We start from the raw sequence: 26,090 nt of genomic DNA, 5'->3' as shown, positions 1-26,090 counted from the left end.
AATAAACCAAATCAGCAATTTTTTTTGTATGTTTTTGGGTAGAAGGGAGTCTTCAAAAGTGAGAGTCAAACGGGCAACCGGTTGTAGTTTAAGTAAAACCATCGAAGAGATTAGTTATATTTCTTTTAGGTGGATTTTTTTTTTGTTTTTGTGTAAAAAAAAATTTTTTTTTCCTTACTTTTTTAATTTTTTTCCCCCCAAAACGCAAAACTAAAATAAATGAAAAATTAAAGTCTTACACTAAAAATCAATTGAAAATTTTAATAAAATTCCAACAGTTCTGGAAAAAAACCGTGCGCTTAAACTTTCCCTTCTCTGTTTGCATACACACTTAAAGCGAATTGACAAAAAAATAAAAAAATTCACTTAAATTTTTATTATTCACTCGCCGCCATCACAATTGAAATTTTTACTTTTTAGAAAAAGAAATTTTTTTTTTAATTTTTATTTAAAAGAAAGTGAAAACCTAAATTAAATTAAATAAAAAAATTAAGAAAGAAAAAAAACAAAAAAAAAATATTATAAGTACTTAAAATTTGTCAAGTATAAAGGAAAGAAGGAGAAGAATAAGGATAGAAAGAGAGAAGACTAAATAAAAATAACGGCAAAGCAATCAACAACAGAAGCAAAATTCGATTAAAAAAGAAAAACGAGTTGAAATTTTTTGTTTTTTTTTTTGTTTTTTTAACTTTAATAAAGTTTATATAATGAAGAAATTCGTGATTTGTGCCATTGCAGCCGCATTACTTGTCGTGACAACAAGTGAGTTTTAATTTTTTTTTATAATATTGAAATTTTTAATTTATTTAATTTTTATTTTTTTTTCTATATAACATTAATAAGTAACGGTAAATAATTGAAGTATACATTTTAAGTGCAAATTTTAATTACAAAATTTTTATAGTTTTAGTGTTAATTAATAAAAATTTTGGCAAATATATTAAATTATAATTGAGAAAACAAGTGTTCCCAAAACTTTTATTATTTATTTTTAATATAAATAAGTGCTTACAAGTTTTAACCATTTTAATGCTATTAATAAGGGAAATTAATTTTCTTTTCCCACATTTTAACAAATTTATAGTAAATAACATTATTCATTTAGGAAATTCTTACAATTTTTATAACTAATTTTTAGAATTTATTACTTATGTAAACCAAATTTGAAAGGATAATTAATTTGGTTGGAGTTAAGTTGCGCTTAGAATTATATCGATATATGTAATTGAAAGTGATGAAATATTGTACAGAAATGTTGCGTTAAATTATTAAAAATTTGCTTGCCGCAATGCAATTAATAAATTTCCAACTTATAGGAATTTTGTTTGGTTTTTTTATAACTTACTGTAGTTTGATATTGTTTAATTTATTAATCTACGTGTAGGTTTCACTGTGTATCTTCTTTTTAGTGGCAGTATGACATTTACAGTATGAATTTTCAAATTTTTTGTATTACGTATAAGTTAACTGTAAGGTGTCCAACAATATAGCTAATTAAAATTGAAATAAATATAAATAGCCGAGTTAAAATCATATTTTTTCCAATTTTTATTTCGCTATTTTTGAAGATTATTGAAAGAATTATATAAAACCTTTCTGGAAATTTTGGATATCTACTTGTTTCATTTGTTATTCTTCTCTTCGCAATTGCGAAAATTTCCCAAAAGTATTAGCTTTAGTATGAATTGCTACACGCTTAAGGCAAGATACTCAGTTTTAAAAAAGATATTCCCAATTTTTGTAATTTTTTCACAAATATTTATTTTCTATTGTCTGAAATATGACATTATATTATGAATACAATGACAAGCAAATTAGTTTAAAAAATGAAACTTGAACACAAAAGGTAGCATAATTTGGAAATTAACTTGAATCGATAATTTTAGAATTAATATAAACGGAAAAGTAGAACTATGCTAGGGAATATGCTTCAAATAGATGGAACTAAAGTAATCAGAAATAACTATAATTTTCATCATAAACTAATTTAAAGTAAAATTGCTCTTACGGAAATTTCTCTTCCAAACCCAAATAGACGAAAGGAGTTCCGTAAGGAAAGAAAAATTCGTTTGATTATTCAATCCGGTTGCCTCTACGTTTGACTCGCAATCAAAGGAAATTTTCTTTCTTAGCAATTAGATTTAAAGAAGAATAGGTATACTTCGATGCCGATGAAAAAGTTTTTCAAAGCACACCATTGCAAGTACAACTCCGAATTACAATAATGCATGCATAGGTGAATAAACGTAGCAAAGATATTAGACAAAATACACAAATTAGTTGTTATATTCATTCAACCGTTAAGATGTCAATTAACTCTAAAATTCAAATTGTGTTTGTGTATATATAGAAATTGAATAATAGGGTATACATAAATTAAAATTAATTGAAACTTGTACTATTGCGTTAATAAAAAGCAGTCAAATACCATAACAATTATTTACTGCTATTTGAATTATCTACTGCTGTATTTGAATAGAAAAATAGAATTAAAGTTGAAGGATACGTAAGCTGGTTAAGCGTATAAAAAATTGAAATAGGTTTATTGAAAACGACAAAAATTCTTCATTCATGTGATAATTAACATTGTTTTTGCTTACATACATACGTACATAAATAAATTTTGATTTTATTTCAATGTTTTTGCTCAAAATATTTGTTCAGTTTTATTTATGCATATGTACAAAGTCAGTCCGAAGTTAAGACTTTTTAAAAGGGAAAAGCAAATAAATCGTGATTCGTTACTATGTAAAAGGTGTTCCCACAAGTGAAGTTCTAATATTAAACTTATAATATAATCGATTGCAATCTTGAAAAATAAAAAGTCGGCATTTACTATAAAAAAAACAGTGTTGGGTTCTAATGAATTTTATTTCTTATTTTAACGATTAATTAAATTGAATTTTAAATCAAAGACACAATTACCAAATATATTTGAAAATCCAAATGGCGATGTAGCTATGTGTTGAAATATATTCATTACGAGTCCATATTTACCGTTGTAGTGCACTTTTGGGATAAAACCTGCTGTTGAGAATAACACATACCTTATCTTGTCATGCAGATAGCTTTTTTTTTTGATTATGCAAAAACTTAATAATATGATCTTGTTTTCGGATTAACATGGATAAAACATAAACTTGGCCAGATCTGTAATTGACGTTCGATGTAAAATAACTTACAATAGTAGATTATAATGTAGGCACATTTGTTACCAAAATACAGAGTAGTAATGGATGCGATTTTAATGATATTTCAATTTTTGACCAATTAAACGAATATTTTGTCTAAGTTTTTAAAAAACTACAATTTTAAGCACAATTAATCATTCATTCTGCATTTGGACTTAACATATTTTCTAATTATTATTTTAAATACACACATGTATAGGGTACTATATATATTTGAATTGTTCTTAAATTTACTTATCATTTTTAAAAATTTCAGTAATACAATTTTAAAAAAAAATCAATTTAATAAACTTGTATAAACCATAAAATTTTTTTCTTCGTCATGAAATGCATTGCGAACAAAGACCTTTTCATTGACAGTTGGTATAATTTCTATTTTGCAACATTATGAAAATTATCAGTTACTTTGTCAATGTCATCACTTAAGTCATTTGACAGATATAAAATACGTTTTTTTTTGTTTGTTTTGTCATTTTATGTTTTAGTTTTTGATAATTACCATTTTTGTATTAAATTCAAAGTTAAGACCTTGTCATGTGTGTGATGTTGCAATTTGTCAAAGCAAAATGCAAAAAGGTTAATTGTAATTTTCAAAAATCATTCAAAAATTTAAATAAAAAAAATCTAATTAAAATAAAATATTCAGTCAATTAAAATTAATTCGAACAAAAAAGCTTGAAAATGCATTAAAATTTCATAATGTGTGTAAGGGTAATTAAAAAATAATATAATTTGCTTGAGTAATTAATTTGTTATTCATTTTCCATTATGAATCGATTGTTCGTACGTGTGTGATTGCCTTTTGTATTAGTCGCTATTCGTTGGACAAAATAATAGCAAAATAACTGTACATTGCCATAAAATAAATTTCTAATCGAATGAATTAGGTACGATAGATACCCTTCAATAAATAAATTCGATGAAAAAGAGATTTATGCCGAACATATCGGAATTAGTAGTCATGGTTTACTGTAAAAACATAAAAAACAAGATCTAATAGAATATTTTTGAATTTAATTATACAGTTTTAGAAACACCATTTGAGATTGTTAACTTTTTAAAATTTTTATAATTAATAATTATAACAGCAAAACATTTATAATTATAACGATAAAAATAACATTTTTTTTGTTTTGCACCGTTTTTATTATAACTAAACTTTAATTTTTGTTATTAATTTTTTTTTTGTTTTTAATAAAAATCGTACTATAATGAGCATAAAATAATACGAGCACGCAATGTAACATATTTATATGTATATACGATTTCATACATAAAAATGAGCTCCCAAACAATGCTCAAATAATATTTGTAACTAAATTGTAATTTTATTTACAAGGTTTTATTTAAATCAATAAAAAATTCTAGATTAAAACAACAAACTAAAAAATTTTGTAAATTGTACTACAACATTGTACTACATTAAATTTGGTATCGGAAAAACTGAACAGTAACACTTTTATACGATTTTTAATTTCACATTCTCATTGCTCCACTACATTAAACAATTTTTTATTCCATAATCAAAAAGTCTTACTTCAAATATTTGTAATAGCAAATAATATTACAAATATAATGTATTACATACATAAATTATACAAATTAACTAATAATAATTAAATATTGCAAATTTAGTAAATGGATTTTTATGTAATACACTGCCACAATAGTCTATAAATACACTGCCACAATAATTTTAATCAAAATTTTATTGAATTCTCTATGTAATAAGTATTTATATTTATTACAATTATATTTACATACATATTGTAACATTTTCATGTGACATGACAGAAATATTATACGTAAATAATATAAATATTGAGCACAATTACAAATGTCAACTGAAAATTAGTTTTATATGCATTTTAATTTCAAAATAAGTATACCATAAATATTAAAAACATCATTTTGCAAGACTAATCTTTAAGCATAAGTATTTTGTTGACAATATTTTCTAAAATTACCTAACGGATTAACTAACGGATTTAAATGTATGTACTGCTTTTGTCTTTTATTCCAGTTTTGATATATTGAATTGAGTAGGCATTGTATTTACATACAGTGCACTTCAAAATACAATTAAAAATTATATTTAATTTTAAAATTTAAATTTTTTACAAAATACTTTGAAAAATGAAGAAATTGAATGGTTTAAATATTTAAAATATTGAGCCCTTTTATGTAATTTTAATTAAACCCGTCGAATATCTAAGCTAAAAATATTTATACGAAGCTAGGATTGCAGAATTTTTTTATTTACAACATTATCTTAAAAAAAAAATTAATTTCTTAGATAAACTCATAGTTTTTATAAAAAATTCAGGACTAATTTATTTTTTTAAAATATTATACAAGATAAAAGGCAAAACAAAAAAAAACAGAAAAAAATACATAGCAAACAAAAACAAAAACAAGAACAAAAATAAAAAAATTCAATTTTAAATTTAACATCGTAAAATTATGAAATAACATTAAATGTATATAACGGTATCAGTAACCCGTTTTTTAGGAGTGTTGCTGTTGTTTACGATTATTTCACATTTATTTATTTTTCTTCTTTGATTTTTATGATTTTTAAAATGAAATTTATGCAGAAAATGGAGACAACTAAAACAAAAAAAAAAATTTTTTTTTTTCTTATTTTACTGGTTTTCGTCACACAAAGGTGAATTTTTTTTTTAAATTAATTACATAATATTGGAATTTTTTATTTAAAAATAATTTTTTACGAGATTATATAATTTTTATTGAATTTTTATGTTAAATAAATCTATTTAATAGAGATTTGATGCAGATTTTGTACGTTTTTTGTTTTTTTTTTTTTTGAATATTTAAGTAATTGTAAATTTTAATATTATTTTTAAACTTAAAAATGTAAATGTGTCATTTTGGTATGCTAAGTAAAAAAGAAAATGAACTTTAATGAACTTAATGAACTTTAATGAAATGAATGCGAAATCGCATCGTTTAAAAAAATAAATAATAAAACTTTTTATTAATTTTTAATTAACTTTGAAATTTTATTTCTTATTGAAAATATTACGATTATATTAAAAATAATTACATATATTAAAATTTTAAATTATTTGACATTTTTATAATAATTTGTTCCCTTATGAAACAACAATATTAAATGCCTGATCGTGTATCTCACTTTTTTACTCACTTTTTATTTCACTTTGAAATCAGAATTCTCAGTATTTTCTAATGGATGTTTCACTTTTCCAATAAGGTTACTCTCAAATTATCGTCGAAATTATCGACTGAACGTTTCACTTTCAAAAACAAAGTTAATAAATTTTTTATAAAAGAAGATGCGCAATATTAAATAATTCTCCTTTCTCAAATATTACGTTATACGAATATATGACAGTTACTAACCTTCTTCTCACTTTCCGAGTAAAACAGCGGCATAGAAGATCAGAACCTAAAAGATTATAACTACATGCAAGATATTATACCTTCATACCAACAAAAAAGTTATTTTTTGTTGATAAAAAAAAATAATTAATTATTTTTGTTGATGTGAAAGATTTGTTACATTTTTTTATGTTTCTTATATTTAATAGGTGTCGCCTTTGGCGGGGTCATATGCATGCAAGATGTAAATGTCATTTTATCAAAAATATCTTCTTTATATAACGCAATCGCAACGACATAAAATGATCTCAATTTTTTTTTCCATATAGCATTTTTTGTTCTTTGAAATAAGTTGTTGTCGTATTTAAATCAATGTCAACATTTTTTGTGCAAATTATCTCTCTATAAATTTGCAGAATCCAAAACAAATTTAAATGAAGCAATGTATTAATAAACTATTTTAGAATTGTCAATTAAAATATGCGTGAATTTCATGAAATTATAAATTTCATATTAATATTTAATAATTTTTATCTATTTTAGTCAATATAAAAATGAAAAAAAATTTTTAATTTGACATAAAAAAATGATACAATATTTTTATTGCAGTAAAACCCAAAAAAAAATTGTAAGTTTTATTCTCCATATAAAGTAATTAACGTTTTCAAGGTTATCTTCTTATTAATAAATTATTTTTTTAAAAATGCTTTAATATCATAATTATTGTATCGATAATTCTTTTGCCCAAAATGGTAATAATTATATGGGTATCGAGTTCAATATTTGTATTTTTTGTAAACTTGTTATAAAGATTGTAAATTTGTAAATGCAATATATTATGTTGAATTTGAAACTATACTCATATGTACATTCTTGCATATAAATTATACTTAATTAATATTACTAATAAACATATGTACATATATAGACAATTGAATTTTATAGAAGTTAAGATAAAAGTTAAGATTGAATGGGCTTTTGATAGCGGTAGGAAAAAATTTTATTTATGATTGTTACGCTCAATAATTCGCTTTCAAAGTTTAATATTTCTAATTTTTTTTTTTTAAGTATACACGGGCGAAACTTAAAAAATTTTGTTTCCATTACTCGTATTTATTTTGATCGAATTTTGATTTCGAATGATTGAGATTCGATTTTAACTCTATTAATAAATCAAAAATATTTTTATATTGAAATTTGTTACAAACTTATAATTTTAAATCAAATTGCAAGTGTTAAATAAATTTTTATCAAAATGCCCTCTATATATTGTGATTTAAGAGTATGTAATAGTTTTTCGTATATTTTAAATTAAAATGAAAATTATTTGATAAATACTTCTGTCAGTTGTCATTGTAGTCGTTGTGAATTCTAAGAATTCTATACATTATTGTGAATCCAAATCGGAAAAAATTTTAATTTACTTGTAATTCCTATTCAATTGTTTTCATGAAAGTTGATTAAGGAAATGACATTGTATTCTGATAATTTTAATAAAATTGCTTCTTAATATGTAAGCATATGAATGTACTTATACAAAGAACTATCAATTTTTAATGTAATATTTGTATGTAAATAATTTGTTGTTGTAACGTCAAACATATAATTATAGTTACAAACTTTATATTTTTATTGTTCAAAAATTAAATAGCAAAAGTGTTTTAAATTGTTTAGGTGTTAAAATAATAATTAAATTGAAAAAACAAATTATTTACGTATTTTTCATATACACATATGTGTCAAAGTTCCCATTTAAAAAAAAAACAAAAACTTTAAAATGAATTTCCGCCTTTTTAATACAAGAAGTTTGTATGTGTGTACATAAAATTTTATTAAATTTATAATAATTAAATTTTTTCGTAATAAGTTTTGTTTTTTATTATATTTTATATAAACTGATAAACATACTTTATTACTATTTTTGTTGTATGTATACGTATGTATGTACATATGTACCTTATAAGAGTCTTGAATAAAATGCAATAAATTACACAATTCAAAACTCATCTACAAATCAACAAAATATTTCAAGTATTTTATACTCGCATTTAAGGCATAAGTCACTTAACTTTAACATAACATTTTATAAGTGTTTACCACATTTGGAGTTTGTAAGATTTTAAAAGAAAAAAAAACTTCGCATACTACATAGTTGGTAACAATAAAAATAATAACTTGCGCATAACAAACTTTAATTATGAAATATTGACTTGGTATACACATATATTATGATATACATATATATTATTTTACATTATACTATGTGCATAAATTGTATGTGATTGTGACATGTTTTAATGTAAAACACAATTAATAAAATAATTTATGTGTTTGCATGCTGTTATTGGTATTGAGTCGCATGAAATGTGATATATACACAAATTCATCTTTATATATTATTATGTACAATGTATGTATATATTTAAATATTATTAAGTTACTTATATTCATATTCTAATAAAATGGGTTTCGCAAAATGATGCAAAATATTTTGGAGATTTTTCTTTAAAGAGGCTAGTGTGTTTAATTTTTTTTCATTAAAGTTAATATTCATCTCATGTTTTACTGGAAAAAACTTACTGTTGAGGTGTAGAAAAACGTTCAGTGCTCTCATTGCTTATTTAGAAAAAAGAAAGCAAACTTTTAACAAATTCTTTGAAAAAAAATTGATTAAAAAAATTTAAAAATTTTTACTTGCACTAGCTTTTTTTATTGAAAATTAGAGCTCAAATATAATTAATTACGAAAGCAAAAATAAAATTTTATCCATTACCTGTAAAACAAGTGCTTAGTAGTTGTTACTCTTTGTTGAACAGCTCCCGGGTTCTAAATATTTGTTTGAATGAAGGGAAAATCTGTGATTTTAAATGTTTTAGCTTGAGCATATTATAATCATATCCACAACCTAAATTATCAAAAAATTATTACCGAAATTATTGGCAACATACTTGTATAACGTCATTCTATAAATATATATATATATATATATATATACATATATATACATATACATATACATATATATATAGACGAATTCAGTTTATTTGGAATTTTAATTATGTGATTAAATTAAAAAATCCAATAGTAAAATAAATAATGCATACAAAAAAAGGTCCAAAAAAATAAACAATAATACAAATTGTCGTAATATTATGTATTACGACAATTTGTATTATTGTTGGAGATGTTCTTGCAAATTACAATAAAACTTATTTTTTATAAATGTGATTCATTTACACACACTATTAGAATTTTTCGATAGTAAATTAAATTATTGCGTTGCCGGAGTTTTCGTTTAAACATTTTAATGAGCCAATTTTAAATCACAATATAGTAATACCCTTATAGTATTGTTTTCGTTTCTCGATTTCAAATTTTTACTCAAAATAACACATTTGGCTCCAACCACATTTTCATAAAAATTCTAGTTTCCTCGAAGCAATTAAGTGTTTTAGTCAATTCTTCTACTATTGACATACCTTCCCTATTTTCTCTTTAACACATGGTCAAACTGGATCAGATGACTTTTGCTTCGGAAATATGATCAGTTTTCTGCTGAACCAGCTATAATTTGATGTGCCTTTTTAAAGTGTATCAAATAAATCATTGCTAAAGACTTTTGTCGTAAATGTTCCACAACAATTAGTGATATACGGTTATGATACAATTTTATTTGCAATAAAATAATGAAGGAAAACTTTTTGAAAATTTGGTAAAAATTTAGATATTTTTCTTAAGTCTATAATAATTTTTGATTTAAAAGTTAAATAATATTGTTAACACATAAGATATTTAAAATGAATACATTATACATTCAAAACAGGTGTATATCAAACCCCACTAACATATTATACACATAGCTTGATAGAGAAAGGGCGTTAAATTATAATTATACACCCATATGTGAAATTTTTAAAAAGAATTGCTTTATTATTATTTTTCTCAACTTAATTTTGTTTTACACAAAATCTTTTAAATAATTAATTATTAATTTTCAACAATATTCACAGAAAAATTTGCTATTTGAAAAACAAGGTGAATGAAATTACAGTGTACGTTAATGTTTGCACATTATTGAGCAAAATTTTAATGTAAAAGAAAAAGTGTTTAAAATTTAATATTTACTTTCTTCTCTTTAGGGGTATTTGGATAACCTTTTATTAAAAGTAGATAATTTCAAAATATTTTTTTTTTCTCTATTGCTACTCATTTAGTTTTTATTATTATTACTTCACGTAAAAAAAAATTAAAATGCGACAAACTTAAATTTCAATAATTAATCAAAATTTTTACTTGTTATATGCATACATATACTACATACAATGAAGTAAAGAGTAATTTCATACCATTATTATTTGTTTCTACACACCTCAATCATTTTCCTATACTATGTACTTATATAAATTGTAACAAAAGTTGAGTTGTAATACAGGAAAATGATACTTTCACATCCGAAGGTCTTCTTACATATAAACAAAATCTATGAACAACTTTCACTTAAAAATATCATTATAATGAACAAAGGCACTGTTACAAGTGAACATTTATATATACAGAAATATATATATAAACATACAAGTATAAATATAATATGCATGTTTATGTTGAAAAAATTTTAAGGTGTGTTTATTTAAAAATAAAAAAAAAAAATTATTTAATATACAATGGTGGTAAGCTTAAAACGATTTCAGTGTTTACACCCGTATCTATTCATTACAGTTATAATGTCTAGTACATTGCATTTCTTAAGTATTTCTCAAATTGATCGTCATTATTAATATATATATATATATATATATAATATAAATAGATTTGTAGCTGATTCAATTTTAACTTTAATACCTACACACTCATATTTGTAAATGGTTAATATTAAATATTTTTTAATGTCTACATAGGTAGCATAATATTAAGTGGTGCACCTAAAAATCAATTTGAAATTTAAATTAGTGCTTATTTTATATGCACAGATACAATATGAAATTTTACAATAGTTAGATGTAAAGTAGATCTTGTTTTGTAATGAATTAATTATTTGTCAATAATTTTCATTTTTATGGTTTTTACAATAGAAAAAATTTATAAAATAATTTGAAACTATTTTGACTAATAAATTCAAATCACTTCTTTGTAAGATTTAAGAGGTAATAGATATTTAAGGCGAAAATGACAGCATTGTTTTTCCGTCAATAAAGCAGCATGTAAAGAAAATAAAATTGAAAGGTACTATTAACGTATACGACAGATTGGATCTACGATAAAGTCTCACGAGTATTTACATATCACAGAAAATTTTAAAAGTAGCTTTGACAATTATACTCAAAGTAAAACTCGGCTCACTGCTACATAAAACTTTAGTTAAAAATTAATTGATGCCATTATTTCAAAAAATCTGACATTTAATGATAAGAGAAATCTGAAACAAAGTCTGATGTCAAACAGTGTTTACAAATCCGGCTTTCATCAGACTCAGATTAAATCTTAGATTATGTCGTATGTATAAACAAAAACTAACTTTTGAATTTCTGATAGCATATAATGATACTTGTTCAAAAACTAAAGAGATACTTACTTTTCTAACAAATTCTCAAAGTAGTATACTTATTATTCTTATTATTATCATCAGTTACCAAACTTGAACACATTCTTATAAAATCTTTTAAGAATCTGAAATGTTTAATCCTTTCTCTTGCTTAAAACAAAGATGCTTAAAACAATTGCTTAAATGCTTAAAACAATTTCAAATTTGAACTAATTTTAAATATGGAAATTGAGTTCAAGCAGTTAAAGTTTAATGCAATTTTTACGTCAATTTGACGTTTGAACCAAAAATGTATATTAGGGAAATCTATTTTATAGCTAATTTTCTTTAATTTAGGCAATAAAAGAAATTAATTTTGAATTTATTTTGAATAAAGTTTTATTTTAATTTTATTTAAAAATTTAAATTACATAAATATTTATGTTTCACATTTATTTGATTTTTTTTCTTTTATTTTTTTTTTATTTCAGATGCCCAAAAAGCCTTTACTTGTCCAGAAGCAAACGGTCAATTTGAGGATCCAGTACAATGTGATAAATATTATGAATGTAAAGATGGAGTAGCACATGAAAAACTGTGTCCAGATGGTTTAGTATTCGATGAATCAATTAGAAAAGTAAACAAATGTGATCAACCATTCAATATTGATTGTGGTGATAGAACAGAACTTCGTAAGTTTTATTTTTTATTTAAATATTTTTATCCTTATATATTATACAAATTAATTGGTATAATATACTTTGACATTGAATTAATTTAAATAAATTCTTTTTTCTTATAAATAGAACCACCAAAATCAAATGCTTTATGTCCAAGACGTAATGGTTTCTTTGCTCATCCAGATGCAACAGTATGCAATATTTTCTATAACTGTATTGATGGTGATGCTATCGAAAATAAATGTACAGCTGGATTACATTTCGATGAATATTCTGGTACATGTGTTTGGCCAGATTCCGCAAAACGTGAAGGTTGCCAAGAAACAGGAAGTAAGAGTTTTAAAGTAAAATTAAATTGACAAAATTTGAATTTTGTAAAAAATAAATTAATAATATAATTAAAAATTACACAAAAAAAAATGTCTGCAACGGACGGGTTATTTTCCATAATTATATAAGTCGAAAAAATCATAACTTCAAATATGCAACAATACTGTTTCACTACACATAATTCAGCAATTACAACTCATAAGTTGCATTGTTTTATCAATACATGTATTACTTTTGTTTTAGAAGTCAGAGAAACTTTTTATTCTATAATAATTATTTCGAATGAAACCAGAATGTTAATTAAAAAAATAAACACTCACACTACAAATTGTTTAAGTTTGTAAAGTGTGCTGCAATACGGCATCGAATCACATAAACAATCAAATTAAATTGATAATTGAGAAATGCCATTATATGTTTTAAATTAATATGTGTATATTTATCAGAAAGATGTATTAATTAAAAAGGTAAAACATTTCACACAAAGTAATTTCTAAGATTGATTTTAGTTGAACTGATTTTCGAACTAATTTGGTGAACAAATGTTTTCATTTATTGTTTATTTTTACTAACATTAGTTTTTCCAAAAAAAATGCATCTATTTGTATTACTGTAATTCTATATTATTCTTAGCTATTTGCAATAATTTCAAATTGACTGACAATTGAACACTGGCAAATTATATTCAAGGTTCGAAAGTGCCATAGAAATTACAATACCCGAATATAGATGTATGTACGAACATGTACATATATACACGAACTAAAATAAATTAATAAAAAACTTATATAATTATATTAATAATAAATTATAACAATATTTTTATAAGAAAATTAAATTTTTACAAATATTTATTTAAAATTTATAAATAATATTTGAATGCCATAAATATTCACAATAATTATGCTGTCAAAATTCTAATTAAAATTTATTTTTTGTTTCGTTTTTTCTTTAACAACCAGAAAAATTGAGTGATGGTTTTGAGTGTCCCAAAAGTGCTCCATTAGATCCATCAGGTCAAGCAGTAGCTCATCCGAAATTCCCGCATCCAACCGATTGTCAAAAATTCTATGTGTGCTTAAATGGTGTTGAACCACGTGATTTAGGTTGTCAAGTTAGTGAAGTATATAATGAAGAAACACAACGCTGTGATGCACCTGAAAATGTACGGGGTTGTGAAGATTGGTATAAGGAGGCTGATGAGAAAAAGAATTAAGAATCTTTAATTTTTTTTTTTTTGTGTTTCTATTATTCCTTTTTTTGTAAAATTTTTATTTTGTTATAATTTAGAAGTGAAATGATAAAAATATATTTTAAGATTATTTTTTAAAATATTCTTAAAATAATAACTAAAAATATTTTTAATAATTTTATATAGTTATGATGATGATAAAAACTTCATTCAGCTGTGAAAAATTTTAATTATTATTAAGTTTTTTTTTTTTCAAAAAAAATTTTTTTTCTTCTAATAATTAATTATTTGATTTTAATTTTTTTATTTTTTACACATAATGTGCAATAGTTTATACATATAGACTACAGCAATTATTAAGTCTCAAGTGAATTTGTTTTTATTTTTAATTATTTAAAATTTTATTAATTTAAATAATTTTTTGAAATATTAAGTAGAATGCTATTAAATTTGTATTGGAATTTTTTAATATTTCAAAATTAGAAATTATTTTAAAATACTTTTTACTTGATTCTTACATTTTTTAAAACTCAATCAGCGACTCATTTAATTAATTTCAGAATAAAATGCTCAATAAAATAATTGTGCTTTGTTAACACATTGTAACAAGCGGTAACAAATAACTCACCATTATTTTAACAATATATATATATATATTAATTTAAAAAACATGTCGAAAATTGCCGGTCAACAATGTGTTAATTAAATGATTATTATGATATTTCTATTAAAATCAAGTCTATTTTTATGGCACTACATGTCTTTCAGCGCCATTTTGAAATTTAAAATTAAAATATTATAAGTCGAAACTATCATTAAGACAAACATTTTTAAGATCAACCTTTAAAATTTAACAATTCCATAAACAAATGTTTAAGTCTTATTCCAAAAAAAAAAAAAACTCCAATTGCTCCTGATCCGGTATTAATTTTATTGTATAATTCACTCATATTCCTATATTACGTTCACATGACTTGTTTTATAACATCAGAAAATTATAAAAATTCAAACGTTTATAATTAAATTATTATTTTATAATTAATTTTTAATGAAGTCGTTGTAAAATCTTTTTAACAAGAAATTTAAAAATTTTTAAAAATCAAAAAATTAAAACAAAAATTAATTATTTTAAATTTTATGCTTAATTATCTGTACTCAAAATATTTATATACCTATAGTATATAGATATCTATCTATATAATTTAAATATACATACATCATTTTTATAAAAGAACTGTTGATAAATAATAACTTTAGTGTAAGATAGACAGAAAAAAAAAATTAAATTTAAAGCAAAAAAAAAAAAATATCTTTCTATTTTCTTTCTTTTTCATTTCTCTATTTTTCTCCTAAAAAAAGGGAAACAATATAACTTTCTCTCTTTTCACTCTTTTTTTTCTCTTTACTATAGCATTTTCATTAATTGTCATTTTCTCTCTATATCTTTGCGAACTTTTCTAACTTTCGAATATTTACTTTTCTTTATTATGAATTGGGTTACCGATTACACTTCAAAATTTATTTGCTCAAATTTTATTTCTAAATTAATTTATTGAAACAAATTGAATTTTATTAGGTGGTGGTTTAATGAACAAATCTTAAAATGATCAAATCAATTTCATCTAATAAAATACAATATTAAATAATTTTAATAAAATTTGTAGTGTAATTGGTAACAGTTTATTGCTTATACTTTTTAGAGCTAATATTAATTTAGCTTTCCTTTTCATTTTTTGTTTTATCTAAAACTAGATTATAAATTCGAATTATGTTACGTCAAAGAGAATTTTATGGCAATGAAAAAAACAAAATAAGAAACAATAATATTTCTGCCACTGAATTTTATTTAATGTAATATAAATCAAAAGCATAAAATTAAATTGAAAAACAATATTATTTAAAATATTTTTCATGTGTAAGTTATGTGTTTACCGAAACAAAAATATATACAAAAATATTTCGATTTGAAACGCCATATTTTTTAGATTTAATAATTAAAATTTCTTTATAAAATTTCTATTGATAATTTTGGCTTATGAATAATAAATTAGTTTTTAAATTTCAATTATATAATTTGATTATCAAGAATAATCAATTATACATATATACATAGCATATAAGTAATTTCTAACACATAACCTATACATATGAATTAGATACTATGACGCAAAAAAAGCAAAAACAAAAAAATACAAATTTTAAAAATTTCGATTTTTATGCCCACCGTTTTACTAAAATTTTCAATTTATAAAACAAGAATTTATGTATTTAATATTTAATTTTTTGTTTCTTAAAAAATACTTGTAAATAACAATTATACTTGTAGCCATTTTTCAACGCTTTAAATGCCAACATTCGAACAAATCACAATTTTCTCTATCATACGAAATTTCATTAGTTTTTTTTTTCAAAAATCAATTAATCATTTTATACTCGTATGGTGTTTTAGTTTGGTTTGAGACCGCATGGCGCATATGCAAATCATTTCACATCATTTTTAATTCTTACAATTTTTTTTTGTATACAATAGTATGCAGAATTTTTGAAAAAAATGTGAATTCAATTTATTTGAGGTTAATTTTTCTGTTGATTAAATGTAGATTAAATTTTTCTCTCGAAAAAGTGATGCACTCCAAGCAAGTTTAATTTATATTTTCCAAACGTTCTCATAATCTGTTACACTTTTACTTTTTCTTACTTTAATGACTATAGTATAACAATTTATCTTTACTTTGATTGTATTTTTCTTTACATTTTATTACTTTTTAATGCATTGCAAATATTTTTGTCTAGTTCTATATCAAAATCTTTTTATACGTTTGTATCGGTTACAATTTCTGGTTTAGATATTAAAATAATTAAGGTATAAAACTTTAGATGAGGCATTATTCACACTGCATGTTTATATTTTTTTATTTATCAAATTTTTCTTATTCCTTGGTGAATAAAGTGATGCCAAATTTATTTCTAACTCTTCTATTGTAACGCTCTTCTTCTCTAGCATATCATTATTATTTCTTACAATTTTCACTGTTAAAATTAAGTTATTTTGTATTTTCACTTTTTTCATTTTAAAAAACATTTTCTTCTTTTCTACTCTTACTATTTCTTTCGTTTTTTCTTTGAATACTTTTATTTATATTTATCTCAACTTTTACTTTTTACTTAATCTTAATTTTTTCATTCCACTAATTTTTAAAAATTTATTTTTCTAGATATATATATATATTTTTTGTATATATACATTATGCTCCCTTCCTTATAATCAATAAATTTCAATTTATATAATTAAAATCTTATCTGAATCTTTTATATAAAATATTTTACTTTTCACAATTCTTTATCTGAAATTTAATTTCTACTTTCTTTTTTCTAATTATCTTCATTATTTTTTCTCAATTATTTTAAACTTCTTTATTTCTTTTCCTTCTCTAACTACATATTTATATAATTTCCTTCATATTTCTTCTTATTAGATCTCTTTCTCTGTTATCTAAAAATTTCTAACTATCACTTTCTTTTTATCTATTTTTCCACTATTTTTCCTATCTTCAAGTATATTTTCTATTTTCATACACTTTTCTATTTTATTAAAGTTCTATAATATTTTTCATTTTTCTTCTTAAATCAAAAAACGAGTAGAACTATAATCTTTTTCTATTATCTATACTATTCTTCAATTCATTTCCGTTGTGAATTTTAATTCTCTTATATTTTTTATAATGATTCTGAAAATTTATGGTGGAAACCATAAGACAATAAATCTTCAAATTATTTTTACAATTTTTAATTTTTTGACTTCAACTTATTTTCAAATTCTAAATCACTTCACATTTTTCAGCTATCCTGTCACTATTCTGTCTTTTACATTTGCTTCTTATTCTCTCATATTTATTCTAAACTTTCTTCAATTTGTTATTTTCTACAGTTATTTATACTTTTCTTTTCTGAATTTAATAGTCTAGTTTTCTTACTTCTATTTTACTTCTTGTTTTTTTGTTATTTTCGATGTAATTTCTTAAATTTAAGTTGTAAAACAGATTCATTCACTTCAAAACTTAAAACTTTCTCTTTTTCTATATTTTTCATACATACTGATATTCTCTTTATACCAAGGTTCCTGCATCAACTCTTATCAATTAAATTCATTTAGTTTAAGCTTTACAATGAATTTCTACTTTCACATTTTTCAAAATTTAAACTTTTTCATTTCTACTACTTCTATTTTCATTTATATTCTGAAATTTCACTTTGTTTATTTTTTCCTTATTTCATGATTTTTCTCTGACATTTTTTATTTTTAAATATCTTAATTTTTTGTTATTGAAACCTTATTTTTTCTATTTCCAATAAATTGTGTTTACTTTTTATGGTTTCATTATTTTGCTCTTCCTTTGAACACGTTATATGATTGATTCTTTATTCTTCGTTTTGATATTTCTATTTCATTATTTTTCATTTCTTTATCATTATTTCATATTTCTATCTCCTATTTTTCTTTTCATTCTTCAAACAATTTTCTATTGTTGCTTTGTTTTCAATTTCTTCACCAACCTTTACTTTTTTTATGTTTGTACTTAAGAGTTTATTTTCATTATCTAATGTTCACATCTACATTCAACTGAAATTTTTTTGTGTTTCTATTTCTTTTTTCTTTCCTATTATTTTATACCTTAATTATTTTATAGTTGTTATACTCTATTCAAAAACTTTTTTGTCTATTTTACAATTTCATGTTTAAGCTTTTTTTTTATTACTTACTGTACTTTTCTAACTAAAGAATCTTTCATTATCTCATATTTAACTTTATTTCTTAAATGTCTTAAATATTGATCTCTTCTATGTATACTTCTTAATTTCTTCGTTTTCCATGTTCTAAATAATTTAGTTATTAACAAACTTCGCTCTCGGTAATCTATTTTGTGTCATCTATAATTTTATCCAATATTTACTGTTGTAAATTTCTTTTTCCAAAACTTACTCTTTCTATTATTCGTTTCTATTATTTTCACATTATTCTATTTTTAAATATCTTCTAAATAATTTTTCTATCTTCCTTTTTCTTAATTCTTTCTATCTCTTTTAAAATCTTTTTTAACTTTTTTAAAGATTCTGTAGCTCAACTAATATAATAATTAATTGGTTAACATGACAAAAATTATTTGATGAATATTAAAATTGTTCTATATAACAATTAACGCTTGAGATGAGTTTTTTATATATTTGTGCTAATTTTAAATGTGTAACGTTTTTAACACTATAATTTTTCTATTTCTTCCTACGTCCTCACTTTGTTGTATAATTATTTTTTTTTTATCTTTTTTATCTTTATTCTTTTACTATTTCAAACTGTTTTCCTGTATTCTCTTCTTTCTGTGTTTTCTTAATCTCTTTTTTTATTGCTCTTTTTCTATCTCACTTTTTTCCTCTCTTTTTTCCTTGTTCACTTCTTCTCTCTTTATATTTCAGTCCCTATTTCTACAACTTTTCTTTTACTTTTTCATATTTCTCACGTTTTCGTTTTTCTTTCTTTATCATCTTTCTTATTCAATTTCAGTATATTCATATCTTCTATTTTCTATCTTTCCTTATTTCTTTACTTATTTTTTAACTTTTATATCTCTTCACAATATTCAGTATGTTCTGCTATACTCCCTTATATGCTACTTATTTTTTTCTCTTCTTTTATTTGTTTCTTTCCATTTTTTCTTTGTTTTTCTCCTTTTTTTACTACTTTTACTATTCCTTACACATTTTAATTTAATTGTTGATAACTATACATGTATTTGTATTGATTTTTATATTTTATATTTTCTTCTTTTCTTATCTTAATTTCTTTCCTTTTACTTCTTCCTCTCTTTTCTGCGTTTTATCTCTTCTTGTTCTATTTTTCTTCATGTCCTTTATACTTTCTTAGTTTTTCCTTTTCTATGTCTTTTTTTACTATTTCTTACACTTATTTTTCTTTTCTAATTTTTTCTTATTTTTTCCTTCAATTTCTATTCTTTGATCTCCTTATTTTCTTCTTTGATTTCCTTCTTCCTCTATGTTTTTATTCAATTTTCTGATATCTGTACCTTTTTTATTGTTTCAATATTTCTGTTTCTATTTAATTCTTGTTTCTTAATCTTTTCTATCTTTTTTTTTCTATTTTTGTCCCCATATTTGTTTCTATTTCTTTATTTTTTATTATAATTTAATAAAAAAATTCCAATTTTAACTTTTATTTTTTCTTACAACTTCGTTGTATCTTTATCAATTTCTTCTTTTATTTTATATCTTCTTTTTCTTATTCCTTTTTTCTACTATTTTAATTTCTACTTCTCTATTTTTTCACTTATTTAATTTATTTGTTTCTATCTTTAGCCTCTCCAGCTTGTCTTTTAGTAATTTTTTCTTCATTTCCTATTTCAATATCTTTCAATCTAGTTCCTCCTTTTTATTTCTTCTTCTTTCAATACTCTATTTTAGTTATCCCTTTTTTCCTATGTTTTTTACTCTTTCTCTCAGCAAACCTTTTCAATTTCTTTTTTACAAAAATTATATATTTTTGCTTTCACCTAGTTTGCTTTATTTTAATTTTAATAACTTATTGTAATGCCAATATTTTAATTTGTATTTTTCTTCTTTCTTTTGCAAAATTTCTAATATTTTTTTTACAAATTTTTCTCTGCCAAAAGAACATATTTCCTATATCAATATGGTGGGACCTCTTTCCATATGTATAAGAAAAATTTTTTTTAAATTTTTTTTAAAGTTTTATTTTTACGTGTTTTGTTGTTATAAGAAATGTGTTCCTTTGTGTCACTTATCTATGGTGTTCCTTCACTATCTGCACTAACTACATAAGCATTTGTTTTTTAATCCTTCAAAATCTAATGGTTTGTTGTACCTAAAATTTAATAAAAAATTTATACAAAATGTTTGGTCAAACTGTGCAAACAAAAAATAGAAGACTAAATGTGTATGCATGTGGTAGTGTCAATTCAATATTTATATAAATTGAATTGATTTCGGAAATAATCAAGAGATAAGAATTAAAATATAATTGAAATATATTTGATATAAAGGAATTGAAACTTCCCTTTCACAACTTCCAATATTTAAACTTGAAATCAACATGGAAATTACGGGCAAGTCTTTTTAATTTGATGTATAGTCATATTTTTTCTTCTAAAAACACGCCTTTGGTTACACACGTCTATGGCAATGTTTGAATTAATTTTCAAACTTTTCGAAAGATAAACAAAACTGAAAAATTTTGGTACTTTTAAGAAATCTCAAAAATCTATGAACAAAATGCTATTTTTATCGACTGACAACTATAAGAAAATATTTATTCGAATGTTGGCTTTTGTAAAATTTACGCTTATGGAATTTCCTACAAAACTTTTCATTTAAAGCAGAACAAAAAAAAAGAAAAATAACAAAAAGTACCAACTCGTCTTAACTTTAATTAGAATTTAATTAACTTTAAAGTTTTCTATACTAATTTAGCTCTTACATTTTATTCCTTAGAAATTTTTTGAATTAACAATAAAAAGACAAAATTATTTAATTTTAGTTTTCTTCGAAATAAAAAAAATTTCCTTATAACCTTAAAAAAAATGTTTTTGTTTTAATTTATTCAATAATTATTTTAGAGTAATGTGTAAGTAAAGGTTCGTATGCGGTAAAACTTCGAACAGTTGAAATGTAACAGTTCAAACTGTAAATTCCAAAAATTTGAATTTTGATCAAAACTCGGCAAAAATAACTTACAGCATGAGAAAACTGAAATTTATTAGAAAAACAATTTAAGTGAAATTTTTAAATAAGACCTTAAAAAAACATTTAAAGCACGCTTTTGGAGCAATTTATGTATTGTATTAAATATTTCAAAGGAAAATTAAAACTATTATTAAACTAAATTTATTTATAGTTGATTTTCTCTTTAACATGATTAAAATTTTATATGCGATGCAATTAAGTAGGTGGGGTTTTGGTTCATGCACGCTGCCTCAAATTTCTACATTAAAACTTAAATTTCGGACCAGCGTTAAACATGTACGCAAACAATTCAGAAAAGTTTTTTACGTTTAAGTAGTCTGCAATTTCTGAAACGTTTAAATAATGAGTTACTCGAAATGGCATAAATGACATTTTAGTTAAAATTAAAATTTTAACGAAACATGTTTACGTATGTGATTGATAAGATTTGAAGACTTAAAGAGAACTTATTTGAATAACCCTTCAATATTTGAATCTGACATTTTGAAATTTTAAAATTTAAAAAAAAAAATCTCAGCGGCAGCGAAAAAATTTAAGCTGGATTTTGAGTTTAAGTTTTCTTCGACATTTCTGATATTTCTTTATTACGGAATGAATTTCCGAACGAATTTTATTAAAGCGAGTAATTTCCGAACAATCTATGTATATTTTCAGTGTTTTCATATATTTCCAGAAACCCCTAATCAAAACTATTGTAGCAATTTCTTCATTAATCTTCAACTTTTTATTTTTACATATAAACTGAATGTTATGTTATACAGTCATATTCTCAACAATAAAATATATAGAATAACTTTTAATTCGCTAAAAAGGATTTCGGTCCACAAAACAGCATTTCGTTCAAAAATTTTTTCCAATTCGAAACTACATTTTGGGCATCATTTAAAGTTTTATATATGTAATATTAAAGGGAACGCGTTAAATATATCAAACGAATTGGTTTCGCCAATAATTATGCAAATTTTTCAAAAATAATCAGGATAATTTCCAGATCTTGTGCAAATAGCTTAAATTTATTTTAATACTTTGCAATGCGATAATTATGGTATAAAATATAATTTAAAAATATTTTCATGTTATATGTGTAGTTGATTTTTTTGTAATTTTACAATAACAAATAAATGTGAAATACTAGAACCTTTGATATTTAAAGTTTATTTCTGTTTGTAAAATCTTACATAAATTTAAAAATACTTAATTTTGGGCTTGAAAGAGAAAAATATTTAATTTTACCATCTCACTTGCTCGTAAATAGCTAGGTAGTTATTTAGCATTATATTCACATAAATATTGCATATATTCTGGCGAACTAACTTTATTTCATTAACTTGTATGATTTTTTGATGCAATTTTTCATATGCAAGAATTTTGTATCATGCAACAATTATAAACCTTAAGAAAATCTCCATAATCATATTTTAATTTGGGTCCACATTGTTATGATGTAAATTATATAATAAATTTTATTCAAACACAATTTTAATAATCTATAGTTATGAAATAAAATTATGAATAAAAATTTCCTGTACAAAAAAGCCTTAATAAGTGCATTAACAACTTTAAAATAAACTTATGTATAATTGCGTCTAATTAAAAAAAAGAACTAACTTTCGTCTAGTTCTCCCATTATTTCCTTGTTTCAAACGGATGTACTAAAAAAGAGGCACCGTAGGACCGTCAGCTATTGGTGTAAGCTTTCTAGACTATTAATGTTTAAGAATTACTTCGATGCCGAAAAATAATCTATTAAAAATAATATCCCCTTTATTTAAAAAAAAAAAAAAAAAATTTAGTCTCAATATAAAGAAAAAAGCTTATTGAGTTTAAATTATCGTTAGCTATTCAAATTCTTGAATAAAATTATAGCACCTTTTATTGGTAAATTATATGCTTTCAATATTCCTATATTTACGATTATACGAGTCTGACAGCTTTAATGTTGTAATAATTAAATATTTTCTGTTTTTATATATATATACGTGTAATTCATTCATGCATCATTACATATAGAATATGTAGATAAGTATTTTATATGAGCAAGCTCGTATGCAATTTATTTATAATTATACGAGCTTACAGTAAAAATAAATTGTCAAAAGTATTTTTTTCGAAAATATTTGCTCACAAATTTCAGCTTGTGGTAACACAAATCGAATCAGAAATTATTCTGTTTATTTTAAACAGGTTGTTAAAAATTGTATAGATGTTAATGTAAATTATTTCAGAAGTAATTGACTTGACCGGTACCAAATTCTTGGAATTTAACTTAATATAGTTGAAAAATACAAATGACACAATATGCTTGTACTGCACTTTATATTCCATAATTAACTTAAATTTTGCCAGTTTCTCTATATTATTTTCCATTAGACAATATTGCAAAAATCAAAGAAAAGGACAGTCCCATAAAGAATATGAAAGAACTCTTTTTAAAAATTCTGAAATATGCCTATAGGGTGTCGCACAACTTAAAATTAATATACAGCTATATTTGTGATAAAATTTTAATTAAGACAAATGGTACTTTCAAATCATTAAATGGTTACTATTTAAATAAATTTACATAAAATTAGCAAAGTGACACCTATTATTGAAAAAAAATTAGAAAAAATATTTAGTACTTAAATTATTATTCAACCACTAATGAATATAATGATTTAAAACCTCCTTTTTAAATGCATATATACTAGAAACTCAGATTTTAAAAGTAATATAAAATAATAAAAGAAAAATTACACACATATCTTTCTATTTGATTTACGGTAAGGAAATCACCCTGTTCATGCGAAAATTGTTTGAACGATGGAACATATTTTTAATTCATGTTCTTATTATCAGCAATTAAAACATTCCTATAACACGCAAAAAATATCAAAATGGGTGTACTAAAAAAATTATGATATCAACGTAGAATACATAATAAAAATACTAAAACACACAATTTAATTCAAAAATATGTGATTGTAAATCATTCGGCAGAATTGCCTAAACATTTTCAATTTATGTCAATGATTGTTTCAGATTGTTAATAATATTTTTAGATTGGGTAATAAAATCTTTTCGATTGATAGAAACTCATTATAAAATATTAATTAAACTCATTATCAAAAACTAATTAAAAAATATATTAAAAATAATGTTATACAATATCGTGAAGCAAAAATTGCAAGAATTGACTATTTCATTGTAATATTAACCACAGGTTTCTTTATAAAAATATTAATAATATCAAAGAAAATAATAGGATATGCAATTTACTTTATCCAAGCAATATTTTATAATTTCGTTTTATTCCTCCGAAAACTTTTTATTTTATGAGATATGAACAAATATATTCGGAATCCCATTTCATATCATATTTATAGAAACGTAACCAATATTTGGACCGTTTGAAGACTTTTGTGGTTCCTTCGCAGTCACAGAGTATTTCTAGACACTCATTAAAAATTCAAATCACTTTATTTATTGCAAAAAAAGGAAGGCTAATGAAATAATTTTTTTCAAAAACATCAAATTTTTTTTCTATTTTGTATTTTTCATCTTCAAATTTATGTCACGTGCTCATATATTTATATAATACTGCAATGGTGCAGCATGGTTATTGTACTGGTCCTTTGACTGAAGGGCCTCAGGTTCAAAGCCTGGTCAGGTCACTATAACTAATTTCAACTAATTGCCATATTTCGATAATATTCAATATTGAAAATACCAGGAAAATACAACAATAAATATCAAAATAATTATCAATATTTAACATAAAGAAAAAAACTACGGTAAATTCGTCACCTATCTAGTAAAATTCAATGACGCCGGAAACTGGTTCATGGTTATCTACCATAACATGCGCCAGTGCTACGATCCTTACAGCAGCGAAGTAGGATTAAAAAAAATATATAAATAAAAAATTAAAAAGAAAAAAAATATATAAATAAAAACAGGCTGATCGTGTATCTCGATTTTTAGTTCACTTTTTATTCACTTTGAATTCAGAATTTTCTACTGGATGTTTCACTTTTCCAATAAGATTACTCATTGTTTCAATT

General features: G+C 22.9%; 1 protein-coding gene across 1 annotated transcript; it reads left to right on the top strand.

Moving 5' to 3' along the window:
• The first annotated feature begins 92 nt into the window (after positions 1 to 92).
• Positions 93 to 14,935, top strand: LOC129618700 (protein obstructor-E). Its single transcript, XM_055533630.1, has 4 exons — positions 93 to 762; positions 12,567 to 12,767; positions 12,882 to 13,085; positions 14,048 to 14,935. The coding sequence occupies exons 1-4, from the start codon at positions 708 to 710 to the stop codon at positions 14,299 to 14,301; spliced, it is 714 nt and encodes a 237-aa protein (XP_055389605.1). The 5' UTR covers positions 93 to 707; the 3' UTR covers positions 14,302 to 14,935.
• The last annotated feature ends 11,155 nt before the right edge of the window (positions 14,936 to 26,090 follow it).

The sequence above is a fragment of the Condylostylus longicornis genome, unplaced genomic scaffold (genome assembly GCF_029603195.1).
Source record: "Condylostylus longicornis isolate FDR11 unplaced genomic scaffold, ASM2960319v2 ptg000010l, whole genome shotgun sequence".
Taxonomy (NCBI): Eukaryota; Metazoa; Arthropoda; class Insecta; order Diptera; family Dolichopodidae; genus Condylostylus; species Condylostylus longicornis.
Note: the sequence above shows the minus strand (reverse complement) of the source record. Positions and strands in the feature narration are given on the sequence as shown.

Bases quoted from the DNA above. Each gene is read 5' to 3' on its own strand.
- LOC129618700 (XM_055533630.1), top strand. From the start codon at position 708: ATGAAGAAATTCGTGATTTGTGCCATTGCAGCCGCATTACTTGTCGTG. The intron at 763-12,566 runs GTGAGTTTTAAT...TTTTTATTTCAG, and splicing joins ATTACTTGTCGTGACAACAA to ATGCCCAAAAAGCCTTTACT. The intron at 12,768-12,881 runs GTAAGTTTTATT...TCTTATAAATAG, and splicing joins TGGTGATAGAACAGAACTTC to AACCACCAAAATCAAATGCT.